Source organism: Triticum urartu, chromosome 2A, assembly GCF_056163025.1.
Source record: "Triticum urartu cultivar PI428250 chromosome 2A, HENAU_Tu73, whole genome shotgun sequence".
Classification (NCBI taxonomy): domain Eukaryota; kingdom Viridiplantae; phylum Streptophyta; class Magnoliopsida; order Poales; family Poaceae; genus Triticum; species Triticum urartu.
Window position 1 is genome coordinate 235,247,116 of NC_141874.1, and position 21,850 is coordinate 235,268,965.

Below are 21,850 nucleotides of genomic sequence, written 5' to 3' on the forward strand. Positions count from 1 at the left end.
ATTTTGCATGTGCAGGGAGAGAATTTTATCTGAAGTCCATTATTCAGTCCATCCCGTTACACAACATGAGTTGTTTTCAACTAACCAAAAAAGTTTGTAAGCAATTGACGTCTTGCATGGCAAAGTACTGGTGGAGCAGCTCTATCAACAAACGCTTATTACACTGGATTTCATGGGAGAACCTAGCTACACCAAAAATCAAAGGAGGCATGGGATTTTGAGATTTTGAGAAGTTTAACTTGGCACTTATTGGGAAACAAGGATGGCATTTGATTGCACATCCCGATTCACTATGCTCACATGTCCTCAAAGGGAAATACTTCCCGGAGTGTGATTTTATGCAGGCTCAAGCTCCAACTAAATCTTCTACAACATGGAGAGCGATTATCGCCAGGAGAACAATGCTACAAATAGAATTGTTGAAACGAGTGGGAGACGGCTCAACAATTCCCATATGGATCGATCAGTGGATTCCTACCATAGCAACACTGATGCCTATGGGAAGAATAGAAAATGAGGACCTGAATCTGGTTTCAGACCTCATTAATCAACACGGACAATGGGATGTTGAAACAGTAAGGAGAAATTTCTTTGCGACAGACATAGAGGCCATTCTCAACATACCTTTGCGGGCGTCAGGTGGGGAAGATACCTTGAGTTGGGCTTTGGAAAGATCAAGGGAATATTCAGTCAAAACAACATACCGCACTCTTGTGACTCGCGACAAGCATCGAGCTCTAGAGGAAGGGCGGCAACAGGGACTTCATTGTCAGATGTTCACCTCTGGTATGCTTTATGGAAGCTCAAGGTAATCCCGAGAATTCGGGTCTTTTGATGGAGAGTTCTTCAGGGAATTCTTCCAGATGCTACACTGAAGCATCGACATATTAGACATATTGCTAGATGCGACCTCTGTGAAGCAATGGATGAAAATATGATGCATGCTCTTGTATCATGTTCCCATGCTATTGGATGGCAGCCAGAGAGGTTCTGGATGTTAAACTACCTCAACTCCATCCGGACACATGGGCTAAAGATATTGTGCTTGACCAACGGTTCGGTGACAAGGACAGATGCAAAATTATCACGACCATACACATTATATGGGCGTCTCGTAACAATTGGACACATGAAAAGGAGCCTTTTGACCCAGTTCATACGGTCAAAAAGGGTCGGGGATGATCTCTCAGTACTGGACATGCCTCCAGATACACAACAATTGCGGCAAGGACAGTGTTTAAGACCCCCGAACCGGGCTGGGTAAAGATAAACACCGATGGTGCTATTGATTCCGATTCTTAGAATGGAGGTGGAGGAGGTGTAGCAAGATCGTATCTCAGTTTCCAAGGAGCTTGGAGCAAACCGTTTTCAGGGATAACCGATCGATTTATAGCTAAAATTTTGGCTTTACAAGAAGGAGTTATATTTGTCCAGCTAAGGGACTTCTCACATGTGATAATGGAGACAAACCGTTTAGAGGTTGTCAACCTCTTGTTGTCATCACGGCACAATGATCACTCAATTGTGACGCCTATCTTTGATGAAATAGGGGAAAGATTTTCAACATTTTGCATCTTTTTCGGTTCGTCATGTTATGAGGGAGGCTAATTCCCCGGCTGACTTATGTGCTAAATATGCAAATACAATTAGTAGTACAGATTGCTGGATCGACGAAAATCTAGGGTTTCTTATTAGAACCCTTGTGGCTGATTGTAATCGAATTTTTGTAAAGTAATAAAGATCCTGAGTTTTGAGTCAAAAATGTAGTTGTACCAAATATGCGTCAATTAATATATGGATTGGACGGAGTAGTAACTCTTTTTCAAATGAATAAAGTTCGACGTAGGCTTTTCCTTTTTTATGTAGTACTATTATTAGATATAGAAAAAAGGGAAAAATTCAGCAGCACAGCTGTATCCTACAACTGCAGTTCCGTTTCTTCTCTCCTCGCCTCCCCTCTCCCCTCTTCAGAGTTCAGACCCCTGCCGGCCTGCCGTCACACGAACCCGTAGAACCCCACGCAAGCGCCTCTCAGCTGTGTACCTCGATCCGAATGGAGACGGGAAGCAGCGGCGGCCGGAGGCTGCCGAAGACGGAGTCGGCGGAGATGCGGTGGGTGGTCCCCGGCGGCGCTTATGAAGAGGATGAGATCGATAGCTCGGACGACGGCGACGGCGGCACAGACACCCCCACGGCCGCCCTGGGCTCCCGTGGCGGTGGAGGCGGCTACTCGGACGCTGAAGAGGATGAGGAGGACGCGCTGCTGCGCCAGCGCCTCGTGCGCACCGGCCCGCGCGCCGACTCCTTCGACGTCGAAGCTCTCGATGTCCCCGGTCTGTACCGCCACCAGGTCTGCCTCCCATCCGCCCCCATCGCGTGTGATTAAATTGGCTTCAATTTCGTTGCGGGCTAGGTGGTTGCGTGCAAGCTGTTAGTGGGATTGCCTTCTTGCCTCCATCTCTTTGATCGATCGATATCTCTTGTTAGAACTTAGGTGTTCCTACTTAGCGCGATTGTTTATACGAGTTTGTGGCATGGGGCTGATAAGCTTTACCGGGTTAGGAGTGTTAAGACCATGTATTGTATGATTGCTCACTAGGTGTTTGTGCATTTGATTATGAGCTTGCTTGGAGTGGGTTGCTAAGGTTTGTTAGGTTGGTTCGGGCGGTGCATGTAGCACAGTCTTAGACGGGCTTGCTTGTGCAGTGCGGGTTCTATTGGGTGGTTTACATCTACATGCGGGCGAGGTGTGTTTGCAGCGTTGTTCAGATGAACCTGCCTAATGCGAACGTCCAGTAAATCTTCGGTAAATTTGATGATCTTGCCTTCTGTAGTATCTGTGTTGGTACTTGTGGTCTGCAAGCTAGATTTTGTTCTTAATTTTGTGAAGGCCTAATTAGGGGGCATAATTTGTATTTTTTAGACATAATTTCTTTCCATGAAAGATTTATTTTGTTTCAGAAAAGTTAGGTTATGTTCATTGTCCTTATAATACTCAACTTGCTTTATAAGAGTGTTTCGCAAAAGCTGAAGCATTTGAAACAAATCTTTGATGGTCTGCTCAGACTTCCAGTGTTGGTTCCACCTCAAGATATCCATCAAACAAGGTTGTAAGTTTTAAAATTGAGTTGTGTCACCATGCCACCAACTTGCCAACTTGTCATGACTAGTCTTTGACTATGTGTCACCTCTATTTGTTGCCTGTTGCTGCTACAACTTCTAGGCAGGATCAGAGAGGGAAATAGAGAGATTGCTTTATTTTAACACATTTGGCCTCATACGACAGGCTCAAATTTGGATTTCGGGGCTATGAATACTGGAAAGAGTGGCAGATTGTGCATTGAGGGGTGGTAGCCTATTTAGAGGTATTGGTGGTGAGTGAGTGAGGGATTTTTTTCCTATCTTTTTATTTTAGTTCTTGCAAGCATGATTTGCGATTTACCTTTTCTGAGGTACATAATCTAAATTTCTCATGATTTTTTTAAGGCGTACTATGATTACCTAAGAACATAGAGGTGAAGCAATGAGCAATGGCAAGTTGTGAAAGACTTATATGCACTATGCCCTTTAGGTGGAATCAGGTTGAATGGACATCCAAAAAATCATGTAATTTTTCAAAAAAATATAAATAGCTTTGACACAAGATGTATCTACCATCACAAAATTTAAAATCTAAATGATAGGTTGATGAAAAAAAGAATTCTTTGGGAAAGCTGAAAAGTTGCTAATTCTGATTTGACTGCCCCGCTACTATTCATGCTAGAATATCAAGTGAAACCCCCGCTACTTTGATAGCCCTGTGGACTATCCTCTTGCTCCTACTAGCTAATGGCCCGTGTGTTGCAGCGGGAGCAAACATATTTTAGTGATTCAGCATCAATTACGAGTGCCTCAACAAAGAAGTCACGAGTCTATGGCACGTCCCACATCGACATCGTCAGGTAAGATCGTGTGGCAGAACGTGAATATGATGGAAAGGAAACGAGAGATTTTAGGAGGAGCCCACATAAAATGGTACTTTCCCTAAATTAAGGTGATCCTCGCTTGAGGTATTTATAACCGTAGTACGCACGCTATAGTCAAAACCGGAAAAGAATGATACTCTCCGTAATTAATGCGATTCTTCCGTCGCGATAGATGATTGTTAGAGTACGTAATGGGCCTAATGGCCTGGGCTGGCGGTATAGCCCGTTAGTCTTAGGGTTAATTAGAGATAAGGGTCGCTTGCTTAGGGGTCAAGTAAGCCTTGCTTGGGAGTCAAGTAAACCTCTCTCTATAAAGAGAGGAGATGTATCAATCTAATCAAGCAAGAATTAAGAAGGAAATCCCTTCCATCTTGCCCGGCCGTGGGCAAAAGGCCCCTGGCCGGCCCTCTCGCGCCCTCCTTCTAGCAGCGCCATAACAATTTGGTATCAGCTAGCTTCGGTTCGATCATGTCTTCACCGCCGCCCAACCCGTCTCTTCCGTTGCCGGTCACCTCGTCGCCTCCGGTGACCACCACGACCGTCGCCCCGCTCCTGCCCACGCCGGGATCCTCCGTCGGGCCCGCCCCTGCCGTCCTCACCCCGGAGGAGGTGTCCAGGGCGCTGCGAGACCTAACCCAGGCGGTCCAGGAGATCTACCTGTTCTTGGACGGGTCCTACGGGCCGCACCCGGCTGCGCCACCCATCGCTGCCACCGCGCCGCCGTGGCAGCCGCTGCACCAGGCGGCCTCCGCCGCACTCGCCGGGCCGCTGCCGCTGCCATCCACCGCCGCGCCCTGGCTGCAGTGGCAGCCGCTCCTGGCGGCCTCCGCTGCGCCCGGCGCTCCGCCGCAGCAGCCGATGCCGCTGCCCCAGGGCGTTCCCGCCGCGCTCGTCGGGCTGCTGCAGCTGCCATCCACCGCCACCACCGCCCCACCCTGGCTACAGTGGCAGCCGCCGCTCCTGGCGGCCTCCGCCGCGCCCGGCGCTCCGCTGCAGCAGCCGCCGCTCCTGGCGGCCAACGCCGCGCTCGGCGCTCCGCTGCAGCAGCTACCGCCGGTCAGCTCCGGCCCCGCATCGACCGCGTCGGCGGGTGTCCCGATCCACCAGATCAAGTTCCCGTCGTCGCCATTACCGCTTCCCCAAGGCGTCACCATCCAGCAGATCAAGTTCCCGCCGTCGCCGTCATCGCTTCTGGTTTGGATCACTACCCGCCACGTGTCGGCGGCGGTGAGGCTGCAGGCTGCTGCGCGCGGCCTCCTAGCGCGTCGGTGTGTGCGGGAGATGCGTGGTCTACAGCTGCCGCTCCTCCCAGCTGCCCTTCGCTGCGCAAAGGACCTCGATCTCGTCCGCTGCGTCGGGGATCTTGGGCATGCTGTTTTCATCGCGGGCAGCGACCTTAAAGTCTCCGACATCTGCAGTTGGGGGGGGGGGGGCGCACCCCTCCTCGTCATTCTCCATCGCAAGCTCTCCACTCTTCTCTGTGTAGTGCAGACCAACAGCCGTCCGGCGGGGATAAGGCAGGGTGTCACCGATAGGAGTGCACCGCGTAGCACCACTGTATTCCGCCGGCCGCCGCGAGGACGCCTCTGCTGGTCGCTCTTGCGACCACTTCCAGGTGGCCATACACATGCACTCCTTTTGTCCAGATGGTGTCCATGGGATCCAGGTGGCTGTACACGTGCACGTCCGACGTGCGGATGGTGTCCACTTTTTGTTAAGGGGTCCAAAATAAATCGTCCCAGTCCATTTCAGGTTGAGAGTAATAAAACAAGCCGAGATGTAAAAGGCTTGTTTTTAGGTGTTAGGTTTGTGTTGCGTCGAGTCATGGTTATAAGTTGGTTAGGCTGCAGCTCGAGGACAAGCTGCATGTCCAGGTGGGGTGTCGTGTTAGAGTACGTAATGCGCCTAATGGCCTGGGCTGGCGGTATAGCCCGTTAGTCTTAGGGTTAATTAGAGATAAGGGTCGCTTGCTTAGGGGTCATGTAAGCCTTGCTTGGGAGTCAAGTAAACCTCTCTATATAAAGAGAGGAGATGTATCAATCTAATCAAGCAAGAATTAAGAAGGAAATCCCTTCCATCTTGCCCGGCCATGGGCAAAAGGCCCCCGCCCGGCCCTCTCGCGCCCTCCTTCTAGCAGCGCCATAACAATGATATTTTCCATAAATTAATGGATGCTGTTTTTTGTTTTTTTGTTTTAAGGGAATGGGTAGGACAAGGAAAGGAAAATATCGATTTGGTTCAGAGCCATATATGTATTTTTTGTTTTGTGTGACATCGGTTGAGATTACCAACAAAATCTACAAAAAACCAAGCGGGGATGGGGACGCGGGGATGAAAAAACTGGGGGAAGAGGCGAGGCGAGCCTACCAACTCCCCTTTAATAGTAGAGATAAGTTTTTTTTTGGTTACTTTGTAGATAAACCAGGGAAGGGGAGCCTTGGCACAGTGGTAAAGCTGTTGCGTTGTGACCATGAAGTCATGGGTTTGAGTCCTTGAAACAGCCTCTTGCAGAAATGTAGGGAAAAGCTGCGTGCAAAAGACCCAAAGTGGTCGGACCCTTCCCTGGACCCTGCGCAAGCGGGAGCTATGTGCACCGGGCTGCCTTTTTCTTTTGTAGACCCATGTAGTTGAACAACTTTTCTTTTGCCCACAACCTCTTTGCAAATTTCTAGATCGGCCATATGAAATTGGTATAAGTAGATTTTTGTCATAATATATACCTTTTAGAAGTAAAATACCGCTTCCATTCCAAAATATAAGGCGTTTTTTTTGCAGAAGTCAAACTTTTCTATGCTTGACCATGTTTATAAAAACAAATATCAATATCACAGTAAAAATTCTAGTGAAGATCATATTTTTGCAGAGCAGTCAATGTGCAAAGGCCCACTTTTTGTGATGAGATCTAAGCATTTTTTTCTAGTCTTTATTAAATTTTCCTAAATAATTATGGGAATTTGCTGTGTCATGGTAAATTGGTAAATTTAAGAAGCAACTTTCATGGATCATACATTGCTATTCCAGCTGCTATATCCGCCATGCATACGTCATCTCTGCACAGGATATTGTTATCAGATGTGCATGAGTATGTTGATTGTTGAGCCCTTGACTTTGCTGATATCTTGATTCTTCATTTCCTTTCAGGAATTTACCATGGGAAGGAGTATTGTTTTGGCCCTTCAGACGTTAGGCGTTGTCTTTGGGGATGTTGGCACCAGCCCATTGTACACTTTCGATATAATGTTCAACAAATACCCAAATACTTCGAAGGAGGATGTGCTTGGAGCACTCTCACTTGTAATATACACTCTGATTCTAATTCCATTTCTGAAGTATACTCTGATTGTTTTATGGGGAAATGATGATGGAGAAGGTATTAATACCACCCCATTGGAACTAGATTAGACAATAGTACTTTTATTTGAGCTTTATGTTTAATAATGATTGTTCTGTATATTTGGCAGGAGGGATATTTGCTTTGTACTCTCTAATATGCAGGAATGCAAAGGCTAGTCTCCTCCCTAACCAACTGCCCTCTGACACCCGCATATCAAGTTTCCAACTCAAGGTACCATCGGTCGAACTCGAGAGGTCTCTGAGGATCAAGGAGCGCCTTGAGACTTCATCTATGCTAAAGAAGCTACTTTTGATGCTTGTTCTTTTTGGTACTTCTATGGTGATAGCGGATGGTGTTGTTACACCAGCGATGTCAGGTTCATATATTTCTGATCCATTGTTCGTCTTATTTCTCTTCACCTAGTCTGATGATCTTGCATATTTGCTTTCAGCAGTAGTATTGTGTTATCAGTTTTCATCTTATCACAGTATTAATTCCTTTTTCTCTGTCGGTAAATCTGCAGTGATGTCTGCTGTTAATGGCTTGAAGGTTGGAATATCTAGTGTTAATGAAGGTGACCTTGAATATATTGCTTGGTATTAATTGGTTAAATAGAAAATTATGGTACTGCTTAAAAGTGCAGGATGCTCACCTTATATTGTAATTTTTTTGGCAGGTGAAGTGGTCATGATAAGCGTTGCATTTCTCATTGTTCTATTCAGTCTGCAAAGGTTTGGAACAAGCAAAGTTGGGCTTGCTGTTGGACCTGCCTTGTTCATATGGTTTTGCTGCCTTTCTGGGATAGGAATATATAACATTATGAAATATGGTACAGAAGTATTACGGGCATTCAATCCTATATACATCTACTACTATTTTGAAAGAAACCCAACTCAAGCTTGGATGTCTCTTGGGGGCTGCCTTTTATGCGCTACAGGTATGTTTTTTTGACCATATTCTTAATGTTAGTTATGATTAAACATTTAAACTTGTTTGAAGATCTCTAAGGTGTGTTTGCTTGAGGTGCATTTTTTGTTTGAGTTACATAAAATCAGTTACAGTCTATCATGTGTCCTTTTGTTTTTTCTTCTGTTATAGGAATTCTGCAACCTATAAGTATGCTGACTGCATTTGTGGTGGTACTAAACATAATTAGACCTCTTTCTTGTTCTTACTAGTAACTGTGCCATGTGCAACGCACGCCATGAGCCCATGACCAAATTGAACGTATCACAAGCACAGGAATTTGAAGAAACCCTCTTTGATGTTTTTTTATCTCTCGAGAAAACGCAAAGGACCTTTGCGTTTCTTCTCACTGAAAAGGTAGAAGTTCAGTTACAATCCTCCGAGGAGGTGGGGTGTACAAAAAGATGAAAGAAAATCAGTGAATATCCAGGTTGAGGGTAGAACGACCCTGAGTCCTGGAGCACCAGCCTTTGCCTAGGAGGAGGCCTCATCTTTGATCCTGCGAACTAGTGTAGCAGTTGAAGGTCTGGCATTCTCGAAGACGCACTCGTTCCGGTGTTTCCAGACCATCCAAGGCACGAGCAGGGCGATAGATGCCAGAGCCTTGCGTTGCATCGTCGGCTTGTCCTGTTTCACGCGCAGCCACCAATCCATCAGCGTGGCTTCATGGTCTGGAGTCCGGATTGGTATTCTTAGCCAAGCTAGGATTTCATGCAGGTTTGGCAGGCGAAGGGGCAGTCCAGCAGTAGATGCCGAATAGTTTCCGGGGTTTAGTCACATAGGAGGCAGCGGGGATGGTGCTGCAGTCCATGGCGAGCAAGCCTATCAGCGGTCCAACATCGATCCTGGTTGGCCAATCAGTGGAAGAACTTCACCCGCGGCGGCGCCCAGCTTTTCCAGACGAGTTCCAGGAGTAGCATTGTAACGCCCACAATGCGGCTATATCTCCCACGTGTCGAAGCACGACTTAGAGGCATAACCGCAGTGTAAGCAATGTCGCAAGTGAGGTAATCTTAACACAACCCATGTAATACATAAGGGAAAGAGATACATAGTTGGCTTACAATCGCCCCGTCACACAATACATGAATATAGCATTACAACATCCAGATACAATCAAGGCCCGACTACGGTACCAAAATAAAAGAAGACTACCCCAAATGCTACAGATCCCCGATCGCCCCGACTGGGCTCCACTACTGATCAACTGGAAACGGAACAACAAAACGAACACGATCTTCATCGAGCTCCTCCTTGAGCTTGGTTGCGTCACCTGCATGATATCATCGGCACCTGCAAGCTGGTTTTGGAAGTATCTGTGAGTCACGGGGACTTAGCAATCTCACACCCTCGCGATCAAGACTATTTAAGCTTATAGGTAGGGTAAAAGGTATGAGGTGGAGCTGCAGCAAGCACTAGCATATATGGTGGCTAACATACGCAAATGAGAGCGAGAAGAGAAGGCAAGGCACGGTCGAGAAACTATGATCAAGAAGTGATCCTAGAACAACCTACGTCAAGCATAACTCCAACACCGTGTTCACTTCCCGAACTTTGCCGGAAAGAGACCATCACGGCTACACACGCGGTTGATGCATTTTAATTAAGTTAAGATTCAGGTTTTCTACAACCGGACATCAACAAATTCCCATCTGCCCATAACCGCGGGCACGGCTTTCGAAAGTTCATATCCCTGCAGGGGTGTCCCAACTTAGCCCATCACAAGCTCTCACGGTCAACGAAGAATATTCCTTCTCCCAGGAAGACCCGATCAGGCTCGGAATCCCGGTTACAAGACATTTCGACAATGGTAAAACAAGACCAGCAAAGCCACCCAGATGTGCCGATAAATCCCGATAGGAGCTGCACATATCTCGTTCTCAGGGCACACCGGATGAGCCAGATGTCGGGTAGGCCAGCCCAGAGTTGCCCCTGGTAGCTCCGGACATCGCTCAGTTTGGATCAACGCTTAGAGAAGCACTGGCCTGGGGGGGGGTGTTAAAATAAAGATGACCCTTGGGTTGGCCGACCCAAGGGAAAGAAAAAGGCTAGGTGGCAAATGGTAAAACCAATGTTGGGCCTTGGTGGAGGAGTTTTATTCAAGGCGAACTGTCAATGGGTTCCCATTATAACCCAACCGTGTAAGGAACGCAAAATCAAGGAACATGACACCGGTATGACGGAAACTAGGGCGACAAGAGTGGAACAAAACACCAGGCATAAGGCCGAGCCTTCCACCCTTTATCAAGTATATAGATGCATTAATTAAATAAGAGATATTGTGATATCCCAACAAATATCCATGTTTCAACATGGAACAAACTCCAATCTTCACCTGCAACTAGCAACGCTATAAGAGGGGCTGAGCAAAGCGGTAACATAGCCAAACAACGGTTTGCTAGGACAAGGTGTGTTAGAGGTTTGACATGGCAATATGGGAGGCATGGTAAGCAAGTGGTAGGTATCGTAGCATAGGCATAGCAAAAGCGCAAGCAACTAGCAAGCAAAGATAGAATTGATTTCGAGGGTATGGTCATCTTGCCTGAGATCCCGCAAGGAAGAAGAACGAGTCCATGAAGAAGACACACGGACATAGTCGAACGGATTCTCACAAACGCGACGTTAACGGAACTAACCCGAAGAAGCAACAACGGAAAGAAGCAAACAACATAGTAAACAACCAAGCATAACATGGCATGATGCACAACCAAGTATGATGCATGTCCGGTTTAATGAGGCATGACATGGCAAAGTGCACAAACAATACTACAAGTTAAGTGGAGCTCAATATGCAACGAGTTACATATTGACGGAACACCACATCCTTATTTGGTTCACTCTCGGTTAGATACTCAACAATATTAAATGTTGTTAAACATGGCAAGAGGTGAAACATGAGTAGAAAACATAGTTAGGCATTTTAAATGAGGCCGGAAACAACAACAATTCCGGTAAATCCCCATATGCATTTAGCAATTTGGTGCAACAACAAATTTAAACATTTAAAGGTTATTATCATGATGCAGATGACGTTTGCAAGTTTTATGCAATTTTTATTAAAAGTTGACATGAGCGTGATGAGAGCATTTGTCACTGTGGTAGAAAGAAAGGGGTGCCACGCGATGATAACAATAACGGTGCCACGGCAACGTTCCGGTTCCGGTACTTGATTGAGATACCGATGCAAAGGGGAAGTGTGCGGATGCGTGCAACAGATGGTGGGGCGCTCCCGGATTCCAGGTGTCCCACGAGTTGGCGACAAGGAAACGAGTGACACTTTGGACAGGGTGCAAACACGAGCATCTCAAACATCGCAAGCATTTGTTCACGGACGTCGTCTCGGGGTTATACCTTCGAAGTGTGCAAACGGGACGGTTCTCGTTCGGTGCCAAGTAAAGGAAGTATACGTTCTCGGGACGTAGTGGAAGTAGGGGGTACACGACGACGGTAGAGGTACTCGCGACGGTAGTGGTACACGTTTTCGTAGAAGGACTTGACGAATCCGAGTCACTTGGGGTCGACGGTAGTTGTTCATGTTTCGAGGAGGAAGTAGAGGTTCTCGCGATCTCGGCGACGGTAGTTGTTCACGGCGGTAGTGGAACTTGACGGATCCGAGCTCTTCGAGGGTCGTCGTGGTACTCGTTCACGTTGTAGTCATACATGTTCAAGAAGAAACTTATGCGGTGTCGTGGCACTTGGCGACATGCCCGTCGATGGTAGTTGTTCTCGTATCCTCGTGGTACTTGGCGATATCCGTGCGTAGAGGTACTTGGCAGTCTTGTGTAGACGAACTTGAGGTGCTCCGGGGTAGAGGAATCAACGTTGCAACGGTGGTCTCGACGTAACCAGATTGAAGCAAGGCCAAGGGGCTTCGCGCATCGCAGATCGAAGCCGCGGTCGTACTCATCCTCCCGCGAGCAGAGACGAGGGCACCATGACGACCTACGAGGAGCAGCAACAGCAAGGGCGTCGAGGAGGCCTAGCGCGGCGCCGGAGACGGGAACGGGTGGAAAACGAGGTTCCCCGGCAGCAGGGACGACATCTGGCGATCCCTGGCCCGGCGGCTCGATGCAGGGCGCGGGAGGAGGCTAGAAGGCGCGGCGGTGGCCTCCTGCAAGGTCACCTGGATGGCGATGCGCGGGGCTTGACATCAGCTTGGCGCGAGCGTTGGGGCCGCCGGAGTTGTCCCCTCCAGTGGTGGCGCGGGGAGGCACGGCGCTCGAGGTCGCCGACGTTCGGCAGGGACCGGCGTTGAGGAGGGATCGGGGAAGGGGCGCTGCCTCTTCCTCTCTGGTGGCGCACAGGAGGGAGGAAGGGAACGAGAGGGAGGTGGCGGCGCTACGGGAGGAGCTGGCGATGGGGGTGGATTAGGCGAGCGCCCGTGCGAGCGGACCGAGCAGGGCTCTCCCTGGCTCGACGCACGGGTGTGGGTGGCGGCGGATGGGAACGAGAGAGGGAGAGGGAGAGATCGAAGGAGATGGTGGTTGGACGTGGGGCTTCTGCCTGGCGCGTGAGGGAGAGAACGAGAGGAGGGAGAGATGGATCGAGCCGCGGCTCTCCTGGCGGCGCAGCGAGGGGAAACGGGAGAGATCGAACGAGGGGAGAGGGAGCGAGGGTTAGGGTTAGATCCGGTGCGGGCTGGGCCTTAGAGGTTGGCCCAGTGGAGAGGCAAAAGACCAGGGGCCTTAGAGAGGGATTAGGAGGGGGGGTTCGGCTGGGCCTGCAGATGGGCCGGCTAGTTGCCGCTTCGGAGCAAAAAGGCCGACTTTTGGCTATTTCTCATTTACAGAAAAGTAGACAGAAGGAAAAAGGAAGGAAAGAAATAGCTAGGGGTTTTAGAAAATGCTGAAACTTTTCCTACTGAGTCTAAGAATTATACTTAGACCAAGAAAAGAAGTTTCACGCGAAATAGAAGAGTTTAATTCAAACTCATTTAAATTTAATTCAAATGATTTGAACTAGGCCGAGGTTTTAGGAGTATCCAAAAAATGTTCGGATTTTTGAGGAACCTCGGAATATGATGAAAGAATAAATAGCAAAGTTAGAGGCCAAGAGTTGTGATAACAAAGGCATTGAGATTTATTTTGCAAGTGTGTTCCGGTGAATTCCAACAAATGGAATATTTAATATAGCTCCCTACTATCGGGAGGGTATGTTATAAAGAGAAGTCACCAGGTGAATTCCCTCGGTTTAAATGGATCAAAGATCCATGCCATTTATTTAGTTGAGTTGTAAAAGATTTATGAGAAGATGGCATGGTGACATGATGCAATGCAAAAATAAAAGGGCAGGCACAAATGAAACACACAGCGAAACCCGGAAACCCTGGAAGGCATCTGAAGCTCCGGTCTTGGGGCGTCACAAGCACAGTGTGGACCCGTGGAAGGTGGCCAAATTGCAGGACTGCGCAGAGTTGGTGCCATTGACAGACCACTTCCAGAGCAGCCGTCAGGCTCGTCGGAGAGGATGGTGTGCTGCACAGCCTGCCAGAGCTGCAAGTATTGGCTGATCTCATGTATGCCAAGGGCCCCGTGTATGTCTTGCGCCCTGGTATTGCCCTGGAGCCCATCGTCCACCGTTCTGATCTTGCGGTGCCTCTTGTGGATGCATTGGTGGAGCAGGGGCATGATCTCGCTGACAGACTGTCCGTTGAGCCATCGATCCTCCCAAAATAAGGCGGGGGCACTGTTGCCGACAAACATGGTTGTGGATGCGAAGAAGAGTGCACGCTCCTCAGCCAAGAACTGTAGGTCGAGCCCCTGCCGTGTGTTCCCTGCATCTGTGTGAGAAAACCAAAGCCAGCGTAGCCGAAGTGCAAGCTCAGCGTGTTCCAGATCCTGTACCTCCAGGCCACCATGCGCGAGAGGGCGTCAGTCCGTCAGACATGGCGCCAGTTCATGTGACAATGCCCTCAGTTGGCGCGGCGCGTCCAGCCCAGAGAAACCCTCGCTGAATCTTCTTGAGCTGCTTGAGGGTTTTCTTTGGGGGTGCAAACGCCAGAATCTGGTGAACCGGGATCGAGCTAAGGACGGACTTGACCAGGGATAGGTGTCCGGTTTTGTTCATCAGCCAGGCCTTCCACGCTGGGAGTCGGCCAGCCGCCCCATCGACGAGGGGCTGCAGATGGGCGGCTGTGGGGTGGCGCGCCGTCAAGGGGATGCCAAGGTAGGTGATTGGGAGCTCCACGACGGGGCATCCTAGCTGGGCGATCATCACCGCGGTTACCTTGGGGTCGCCTTGCAGAAGAGTGGCTGAGGTTTTTGTGAAGTTGACCCGGAGGCCAGAGGCCTCGCCAAACAGGCTCAGAATATCTTTGACTGTCGTGACATCGTCCTGCGTGGGGTGGCAGAACAGCATCACATCATCGGCATACAGATATAGCCAGGATCTCACACCGTGGGTGTAGCTGCTGCAAGATGTCGAGGTCGTGGGCACGTTTCACAAACCAACCCAGGGTGTCGACGGCGAGAACGAAGAGCTGCGGGGACAAGGGGTTGCCTTGGCGAAGCCCACGATGGTGCTAAATTGGCGTGCCAGGCCGTTTAGCAAGACCGGGGTGCTGGCCGTCGATAGGAGGATGGCTAGCCACTTCAAAAAACGGGCGTCGAAACCATATTGGCGCAAAACCTCAAATGGCCAAGATATAGAGTCGAAGGCGCGCCCTAGGTCGAGCTTGAGTGTAATCCTCAGGGCCCCAAGTTGGTGCAGCAGCTTAAGCGATTGCTTGACAAGGACGAAGTTGTCGTGGAGGCTTCGCCCCGTGATGTTGATCAGGCTGTTGAGCTTGGGGGCGAGGCGCAGCGATAGGACTTTAGCGAAGATCATGGCCATGAGATGGATCAACCTTATCAGGCGGTAGTCGTTAAGCTGGCAGGCATTAGCGCGTTTGGGCAGCAGGGCGAGGAGGGCCTGGTTGAGATTGCAGAAACTGCGGCCGCGCATCTCGAAAAGCTGCTGGAAGAAATCCACAAAATCCTGCCTGACCGTACCCCAGCAGGCGCGCAGGAATTCGGCAGTGAACCCGTCCGGTCTGGGTGCCTTTCGTGCGGGCAGGTGCTTAATTGCATCCCAAATCTTGTCCACGCTGAAGGGGGCGTCGAGGTCAGCCAGGTCACAGGGATCGATGAGCTGCGACAGGTCCAGCGTGTGGTCGTGCTCGACGGCGGTGCCAAGAAACGCGTCAAAGTGCAGGAATGCCGCTTCCGCCATCTCCTTGTGCTCGGTGAGCACGTGTCCATCAGCGGCGAGGCTGAACACACGTTTTTTCTGCTGGTGGAAGGTGCACTGCCGGTGGAAGAAAGCTGCGTTAGCGTCGCCGTCCTTGAGGTTGGTGATGCGAGCACATTGCTTTGATGTTTCCAAATAGTGGAACCTCTGTCGAAAGGCAGAACATCACACACATCTGAATTCGACATCATAGAAAAGAGAAACTTATTCATTTTATTGCTAACAAATTTAACACATTATTGCTAAAATTATTATTTCGAGATATATGCTACACTCAGCATACACTTCTATTTTACCAAGACACTATAACTATTTGCATCAGTTACCAATATGGCGCATTTCTGAAACCTCTGGCCCTCACAGAGATCCTAGAAAAGTTTGAAATGGTTTTCCCCCTCTTCTATTTAGGGACAGCATCCAGTATATTCACAGGTTCCTTAGTTAATAGTTAAATCTACTTCAACTTAAGATGAGAGGTCGAACATCAGGGCTAGGGGTGGGCGTTCGGTTCGGTGCTTCGGTGTTTTTTGATTCTCGGTTCTCAGGAAATATGGACCGATCGGTCTGTACCAATTAACATAACCGAGAGTTCGGTCTCTGGATCGTTCGGTTCGGTCCTCGGGTCTGCACCGGAAAGACCTGCTACTGGAAAGATGGGGCGCTGGGCTAGGCTGGGATGGTCGGATAGAATATATTATATATAGCTGCTAATGCTAGATGAATTGGCATAGCAAACAAACGTGAGAAACAAGCACAGGCGCACAACTTCCTCTCACGAAAAAAACTTCAGGCAGCCACAAACTGCACCAACAGACAACATTCAGGCTTACAAATGATCAGCTACAAATTTTCACAGCAGGCGATTAGCTGCATATTATGTACAAAAAATATTGCCAGCATATAACCTGTACCACACCGTTCTCTAACAGAAAAGAATGACAGTAAACATAGCAGATTCGTCTCAAAAAATAGTATCCAACAAAACCTGTAGTTTAGCACACATGACACATTGATAGGTCTGACTAAATACTTAAGTTGATAAAAAGAAGCAGGCAATCAGCAAGAAGCTTTTCGAACAGGATACGTAGAACCTCGCCGCTGCCATCTGCTAATCTCCCATCATCTAAACTTCAAGCTTGATTGTTTGTTCTTCAACCTTCATCAATGGTTGACTTGCAGCACATCTGCACGACACCATCAATCTTGATCTTCTCGAAATGATTCCAGATCTCTGCTCGTGCAGCCATCAGCTTTTGAGCCTCCTTATTTTCACTCTCGTCTATGTGCACACGAGTCTCCTCTGCCTCAGAAGACATCTACAACATAGAGCAACCCTTAATTCACACAAGAACAGTGCACCTGACAACAAGGATCAAGTCACGAACTTGGATCTGGATGGAATCAAGAATATGACAGAATAGAAATCAACTACTGTACTTACTTTGCAGGCAAGCAGCGGTATTCGATGCGGAATTCGTCCAATCACTTGTTGCGGCTTGCAGCAGCCAATTTTCTTCTTCTTGTGCAGAAATTGACCCTGCCGCCGCTGCCGGTGTGGTGGACAGAGGACAGGGATCTTGGCGGACGGGCGGCACAGCGAGGCATCAGACCTCATATAGGATTCTCGGGCGACAGAAAATCAAGCGGCCATGGGGAGTACAGATTACGGACGCGAGACTTGCGGTCTTGGGGAGGGAAAGATTGATCTGTGCCGCAATTTTGGGAGGAGGCGATTTGGGAGGAGCGACGTTTTGGGAAGAGGGCAGGAGGAGGCGCTAGTTACCTAGTTCTATGGGTGCGAGCGACCGTGCGGGGCTGCGGTTGTGCGGCAGCTGGCAGGATAGGAATTAGGTGTAGGGCGTCGGTGCTTCGGTCAGTTCGGTGGACCGAGGGTACAGACCGAATTCACCGAACTTAATTCGGTTTTTTAGAATTGCTAACCGAGCTTTGTACCGAAGGTTTCGGTCACTTCGGCTTCGGTCCAGGTTAAATCGGTTCGGTAAATCGGTTTTCAGGTTATATGCCCATCCCTAATCAGGGCAAGCAAATGGCAGTCAAGTGATATTGGATTTTATACCAGTTATTAAATAATTGCTACTATGGTTCCGGCGTTAGTAAAGTAAGTAAAGAGAGGTGAATGTCAAATTCTTTAAGAGGATAATGCGGGAGATAACCATCACCTAGAACATTAGAATCCTCTCTATTGGTGTGATGCAGAGATCCTACAAACAGTGTGGGCTCTTTTATGGACTCTTCTTGTCATTCTATCTTTACTTGTGTTTGCAATACAAAATATGTCATTCTACCTTTACTTGCCTCAGTTTGGAAGTAAACTATTGTAGTTTGTAGCATAGATGGAGAAAGCTTTCTGTACTAATGAAGTAGGAAAAATAGAAACAAAAGAACGAGGGGAAATGTAGATCCATATCTTGGTGTGTCCACACCCTATAATGGTTTGCGCTTTCTGTATTAAAAAATGAAAACAAAATCATGGATATAGAATGCGTGAACACTTGGGTTTTGAAAATATTTAAGTTTTTTTTTTTTTTGGCAGGATCTGAGGCAATGTTTGCTGATCTATGCTACTTCTCTGTTAGATCTGTCCAGGTAGTCTTTTGTACTGTCTGAGGGCTCCATGCTACACTTCCAGTACATAGTTTATAACTTACTGTTGCTTATATGTTGCAGCTTACCTTTGTGTGTCTTGTTCTTCCATGCCTTCTACTGGGTTACCTAGGGCAAGCTGCATTTCTTATGGAAAACTTGACTGAAAATGAGCAGGTCTTCTTTTTATCTATCCCGAGTAAGACCAACTGGTTTGTTTGAAGCCCATTTCAAATCTGATATGTTTATTGCCACGTAATGTTTCAAGCATTATGAAATTATTATATTATAGTAAAACTAAGCTTCTTTTTATTTAAAAAATTAAGCTTCGGTTTACCACTAGTCCCTTTTTGATAACTGTTTCGTTCCATGTTTCAGGTCAGGTGTTTTGGCCAGTGGTGTTCATAGCTACTCTAGCAGCACTAATTGCTAGTCGTACAATGACAACTGCTATTTTCTCAATCATTAAGCAGGCCACAGCTCTTGGCTGTTTTCCCCGCCTCAAGATTATTCACACTTCAAGAAAGTTCATGGGTCAAATATACATCCCAGTGATGAACTGGTTTTTGCTGGTTTCCTGTCTCGCGTTTGTTACGACATTTGGGAGCATTAATGAGATTGGCAATGCATACGGTGCGTAAGTTTAGAATAAGGGCCACTCTGTTTATTCACATAGAATATTATCTGCTGGTTCATTCTCAGTGCACTAGTTCCTCTGATTATTTTTGTGTGATGTAGTTTCGTTTCCTTTATAAATGATGTTTCATTTAATTTTTTATACCAATGCAAGACCTCATAGCCTTACTAAGGTTATATTCCGCCGAAGTGTAAATTTAATAAGCTATGTAGGATATGACGAAAGGAAGAGAGTTCTAAGCATTTGAAAATTTACTCAAAGGCATTTCATAAGAACTTTATAGGCAGCCAAATGAGATACACAAAATGATAGATGTAACTATTGTTCAATAGCACTGGTATTTGACCGCAAGAAATATTGCTTTTATTCGCGTTTAATTTTATGAAGAGTTTTGACTTGTTCGATGAATTAAAACATCATCAACCAGCAGTTTCTCATTGGAAGTTCTGAGATGTACATTACTTCATTGCATAAGTAGGGGCTAAACTATGTTTCTATGCTGACTTTATAGTGTTTCTCATGATATGCATAGTGTTGAAACTGGTAGAACTGGATCTGTTCAATTTGTGCCTATCATGTATGTATAAATTGAATTTGGTTGTTTAGAACTGTTGTCAGTTCAATATTTCTCTGTGCTAGGTTTACTTGATGGGCTTGGTAATGCTTTAGTATGGTACTATATTAAGCACACATTATTGTGGATTGGCAAAAAAATATAACATCTATGACTTCTGTTATTCTGAATAAAAACCAATGTCCTACGTCATTCAAGCACTGATTTGTTATATACTATTCCTTTCTTTCACTCTAATTGTCACCACTACCGCCACATAATCTTTCTAATGCCCAATATTTATTACAGGTATAGCTGAACTTGGGGTCATGATGATGACTACTATATTGGTGACCATCATAATGCTTCTGATATGGCAGGTCAACATCATTGTTGTTCTATGCTTTCTCACCCTCTTCCTGGGCCTGGAGCTATTTTTCTTTTCTTCTGTATTGGGCAGTGTAGCAGATGGCAGTTGGGTTCTTTTGGTGTTTGCGGCTGTACTGTATCTGGTAATGTACATATGGAACTATGGGACCAAGTTGAAGTACGAAACTGAGGTTAAGCAAAAACTTTCGATGGATTTAATGATGGATCTAGGCTGCAATCTCGGTACAGTCAGAGCGCCTGGAATTGGATTGCTTTATAATGAACTGGTGAGGGGGGTTCCTGCAATCTTTGGTCACTTCCTGACCACAATGCCAGCCATTCATTCGATGATCATTTTTGTCTGCATCAAGTGGGTTCCTGTTCCTGTCGTTCCTCAGAATGAAAGGTTTCTCTTTCGCCGGGTCTGCCCAAAGAACTACCATATGTTTCGCTGCATTGCTAGGTATGGACATAGAAAAAGTTCTGCTTGGCTTCAAACCTTCTGACTCATAATTATGTTATACTGACTACACTGGCTTGAAACCTTTAAGGTATAATGGAATGCATCTATTTATTTTTGGTATCATTACTGTCACAACAATCTATCTATTCTGACATCTTCGCGAATATATAGGCAGGCAGGTGCTTCTGGGAATACTATAGTTTAGTATCCCCTAATGCTGTCATTCATATTTCACACCGTAGCCAGTCAAAATGTTTTTTTATCCCTCAACTGATCATATCAGGGGATTCTTGGCTCTTGGGCAGAGCACTTTTTTACTTAGTGATCGATTCCTTTGATTTGGAACTTCATTTTTATTCCTCACAACAGTGTAGGTGATATACACTAGCTTGAAATGTGTCAGGTTGGCCCTTGGTGGTATTTTCTTAACCTATGCATAGCTTTGATATGGACATAGCAAAGCTGCGTCGTATATATAGAATAACTTTATGGTGAGGAGAGTTTATTTGCTACCTGTGCTAATCATACATGTCTGCAGGTATGGGTACAAAGATGTACGCAAAGAGAACCCCCAAACATTTGAACAGCTTCTGATAGAAAGTCTAGAGAAATTTATACGGCGAGAAGCTCAAGAGCGCTCCTTGGAGAGTGACGAGAATGGTAACACGGACTCTGAAGAGGAGGTTGCGTCAAGCTCATCAAGAGTTCTTGTTGGTCCAAATGGTAGCATCTACTCTCTTGGTGTTCCACTCCTTGCGGAGTGTGCTGGTGTTTCAAATCCAAACTTTGGATCAAGCACATCATTTGATGGATCTCTGGACGGGACAATGGATGGAAGGCGAAGCCTGGACAATGAGCTGTCTTTCATTCACAAGGCCAAGGAGTGTGGCGTGGTTTACCTTCTTGGACATGGCGACATCCGAGCTCGGAAGGAGTCATTCTTTGTCAAGAAGCTAGTGATCAACTATTTCTACGCGTTCCTGAGGAAGAACTGCCGGAGAGGCATAGCAACGTTGAGCATACCGCACACAAGGCTGATGCAGGTCGCAATGCAATACATGGTGTAGGGTTGTTTTTACCCCAAATTTTCTCTCTCCGATGGCCAGGGTGCTAACTCGTGGTAGATACAAAGGCACTGTTTACTGGAGCTACTTTTCTGCTATAGATTCACTATGTAGTAGTGGGCGTTAACAAATGCACTGTTTAGTGGAAGGCTGTCGGAGACTGACCCGTTTAATGAAAACATGAAATCTCCGTTTCTCCCTTTTCGTCAGCCTATGTCCCCCTCGGTCGAAAGAAGTATCCAAGTATACACCTGTGCGTGGACTGCTGCTCTGATGGTTTTAATGGCCTCTCTCTCTCCTTCTCGGGTTTCTGCACAAGTAGGATGGGATGCATCCATGGCAATCTCGTTGTCCTTATATTTTGGCCTTTTGGCCGGGGGAAGATGCTCTTTATCAAAAAGATATGTCCCGATTCTCATCTTGGAATTGATCAACATTTGTATGTGAGGGAAATATTTACATGATCTCTTTTGATTAGCAACTGTTCTCTTCATGGTCTCAACAATCAAACTCATCACCTTGAATTTTTGGGGTACATCAAACATGTGGAGCAAGCTGATTGAGTGACCATGAATCATTCTATGATCTCCTGATTTGGGCAAAAGAGTGTGCCTCAAGATAGTGTTGATAGTGGTCAAGCCAGACATCAGATAGTATATTGATCCAAG

The 21,850-nt window shown here is 47.1% G+C and overlaps 1 protein-coding gene across 4 annotated transcripts; it reads left to right on the top strand.

Annotated features, from left to right (window-relative positions):
- Window positions 1–1,910: 1,910 nt before the first annotated feature.
- Window positions 1,911–21,386, top strand: KUP7 (K+ uptake permease 7). 4 transcript variants are annotated; one of them, XM_087543692.1, is made up of 10 exons: window positions 1,911–2,350; window positions 7,107–7,335; window positions 7,427–7,675; window positions 7,823–7,873; window positions 7,976–8,236; window positions 18,047–18,099; window positions 18,181–18,295; window positions 18,475–18,729; window positions 19,596–20,206; window positions 20,657–20,795. In XM_087543692.1, the coding sequence occupies exons 1-9, from the start codon at window positions 2,054–2,056 to the stop codon at window positions 20,159–20,161; spliced, it is 2,076 nt and encodes a 691-aa protein (XP_087399818.1). In that variant the 5' UTR covers window positions 1,911–2,053; the 3' UTR covers window positions 20,162–20,206; window positions 20,657–20,795. The 4 variants fall into 4 exon arrangements, with proteins under 4 accessions (XP_087399818.1, XP_048556521.2, XP_048556520.2 ...); XM_048700563.2 differs by having other exon boundaries at window positions 1,913–2,350; window positions 19,596–20,118; window positions 20,657–21,386; XM_087543691.1 differs by lacking the exon at window positions 1,911–2,350 and adding an exon at window positions 3,345–3,365 and having other exon boundaries at window positions 19,596–20,118; window positions 20,657–21,386.
- Window positions 21,387–21,850: the final 464 nt, after the last annotated feature.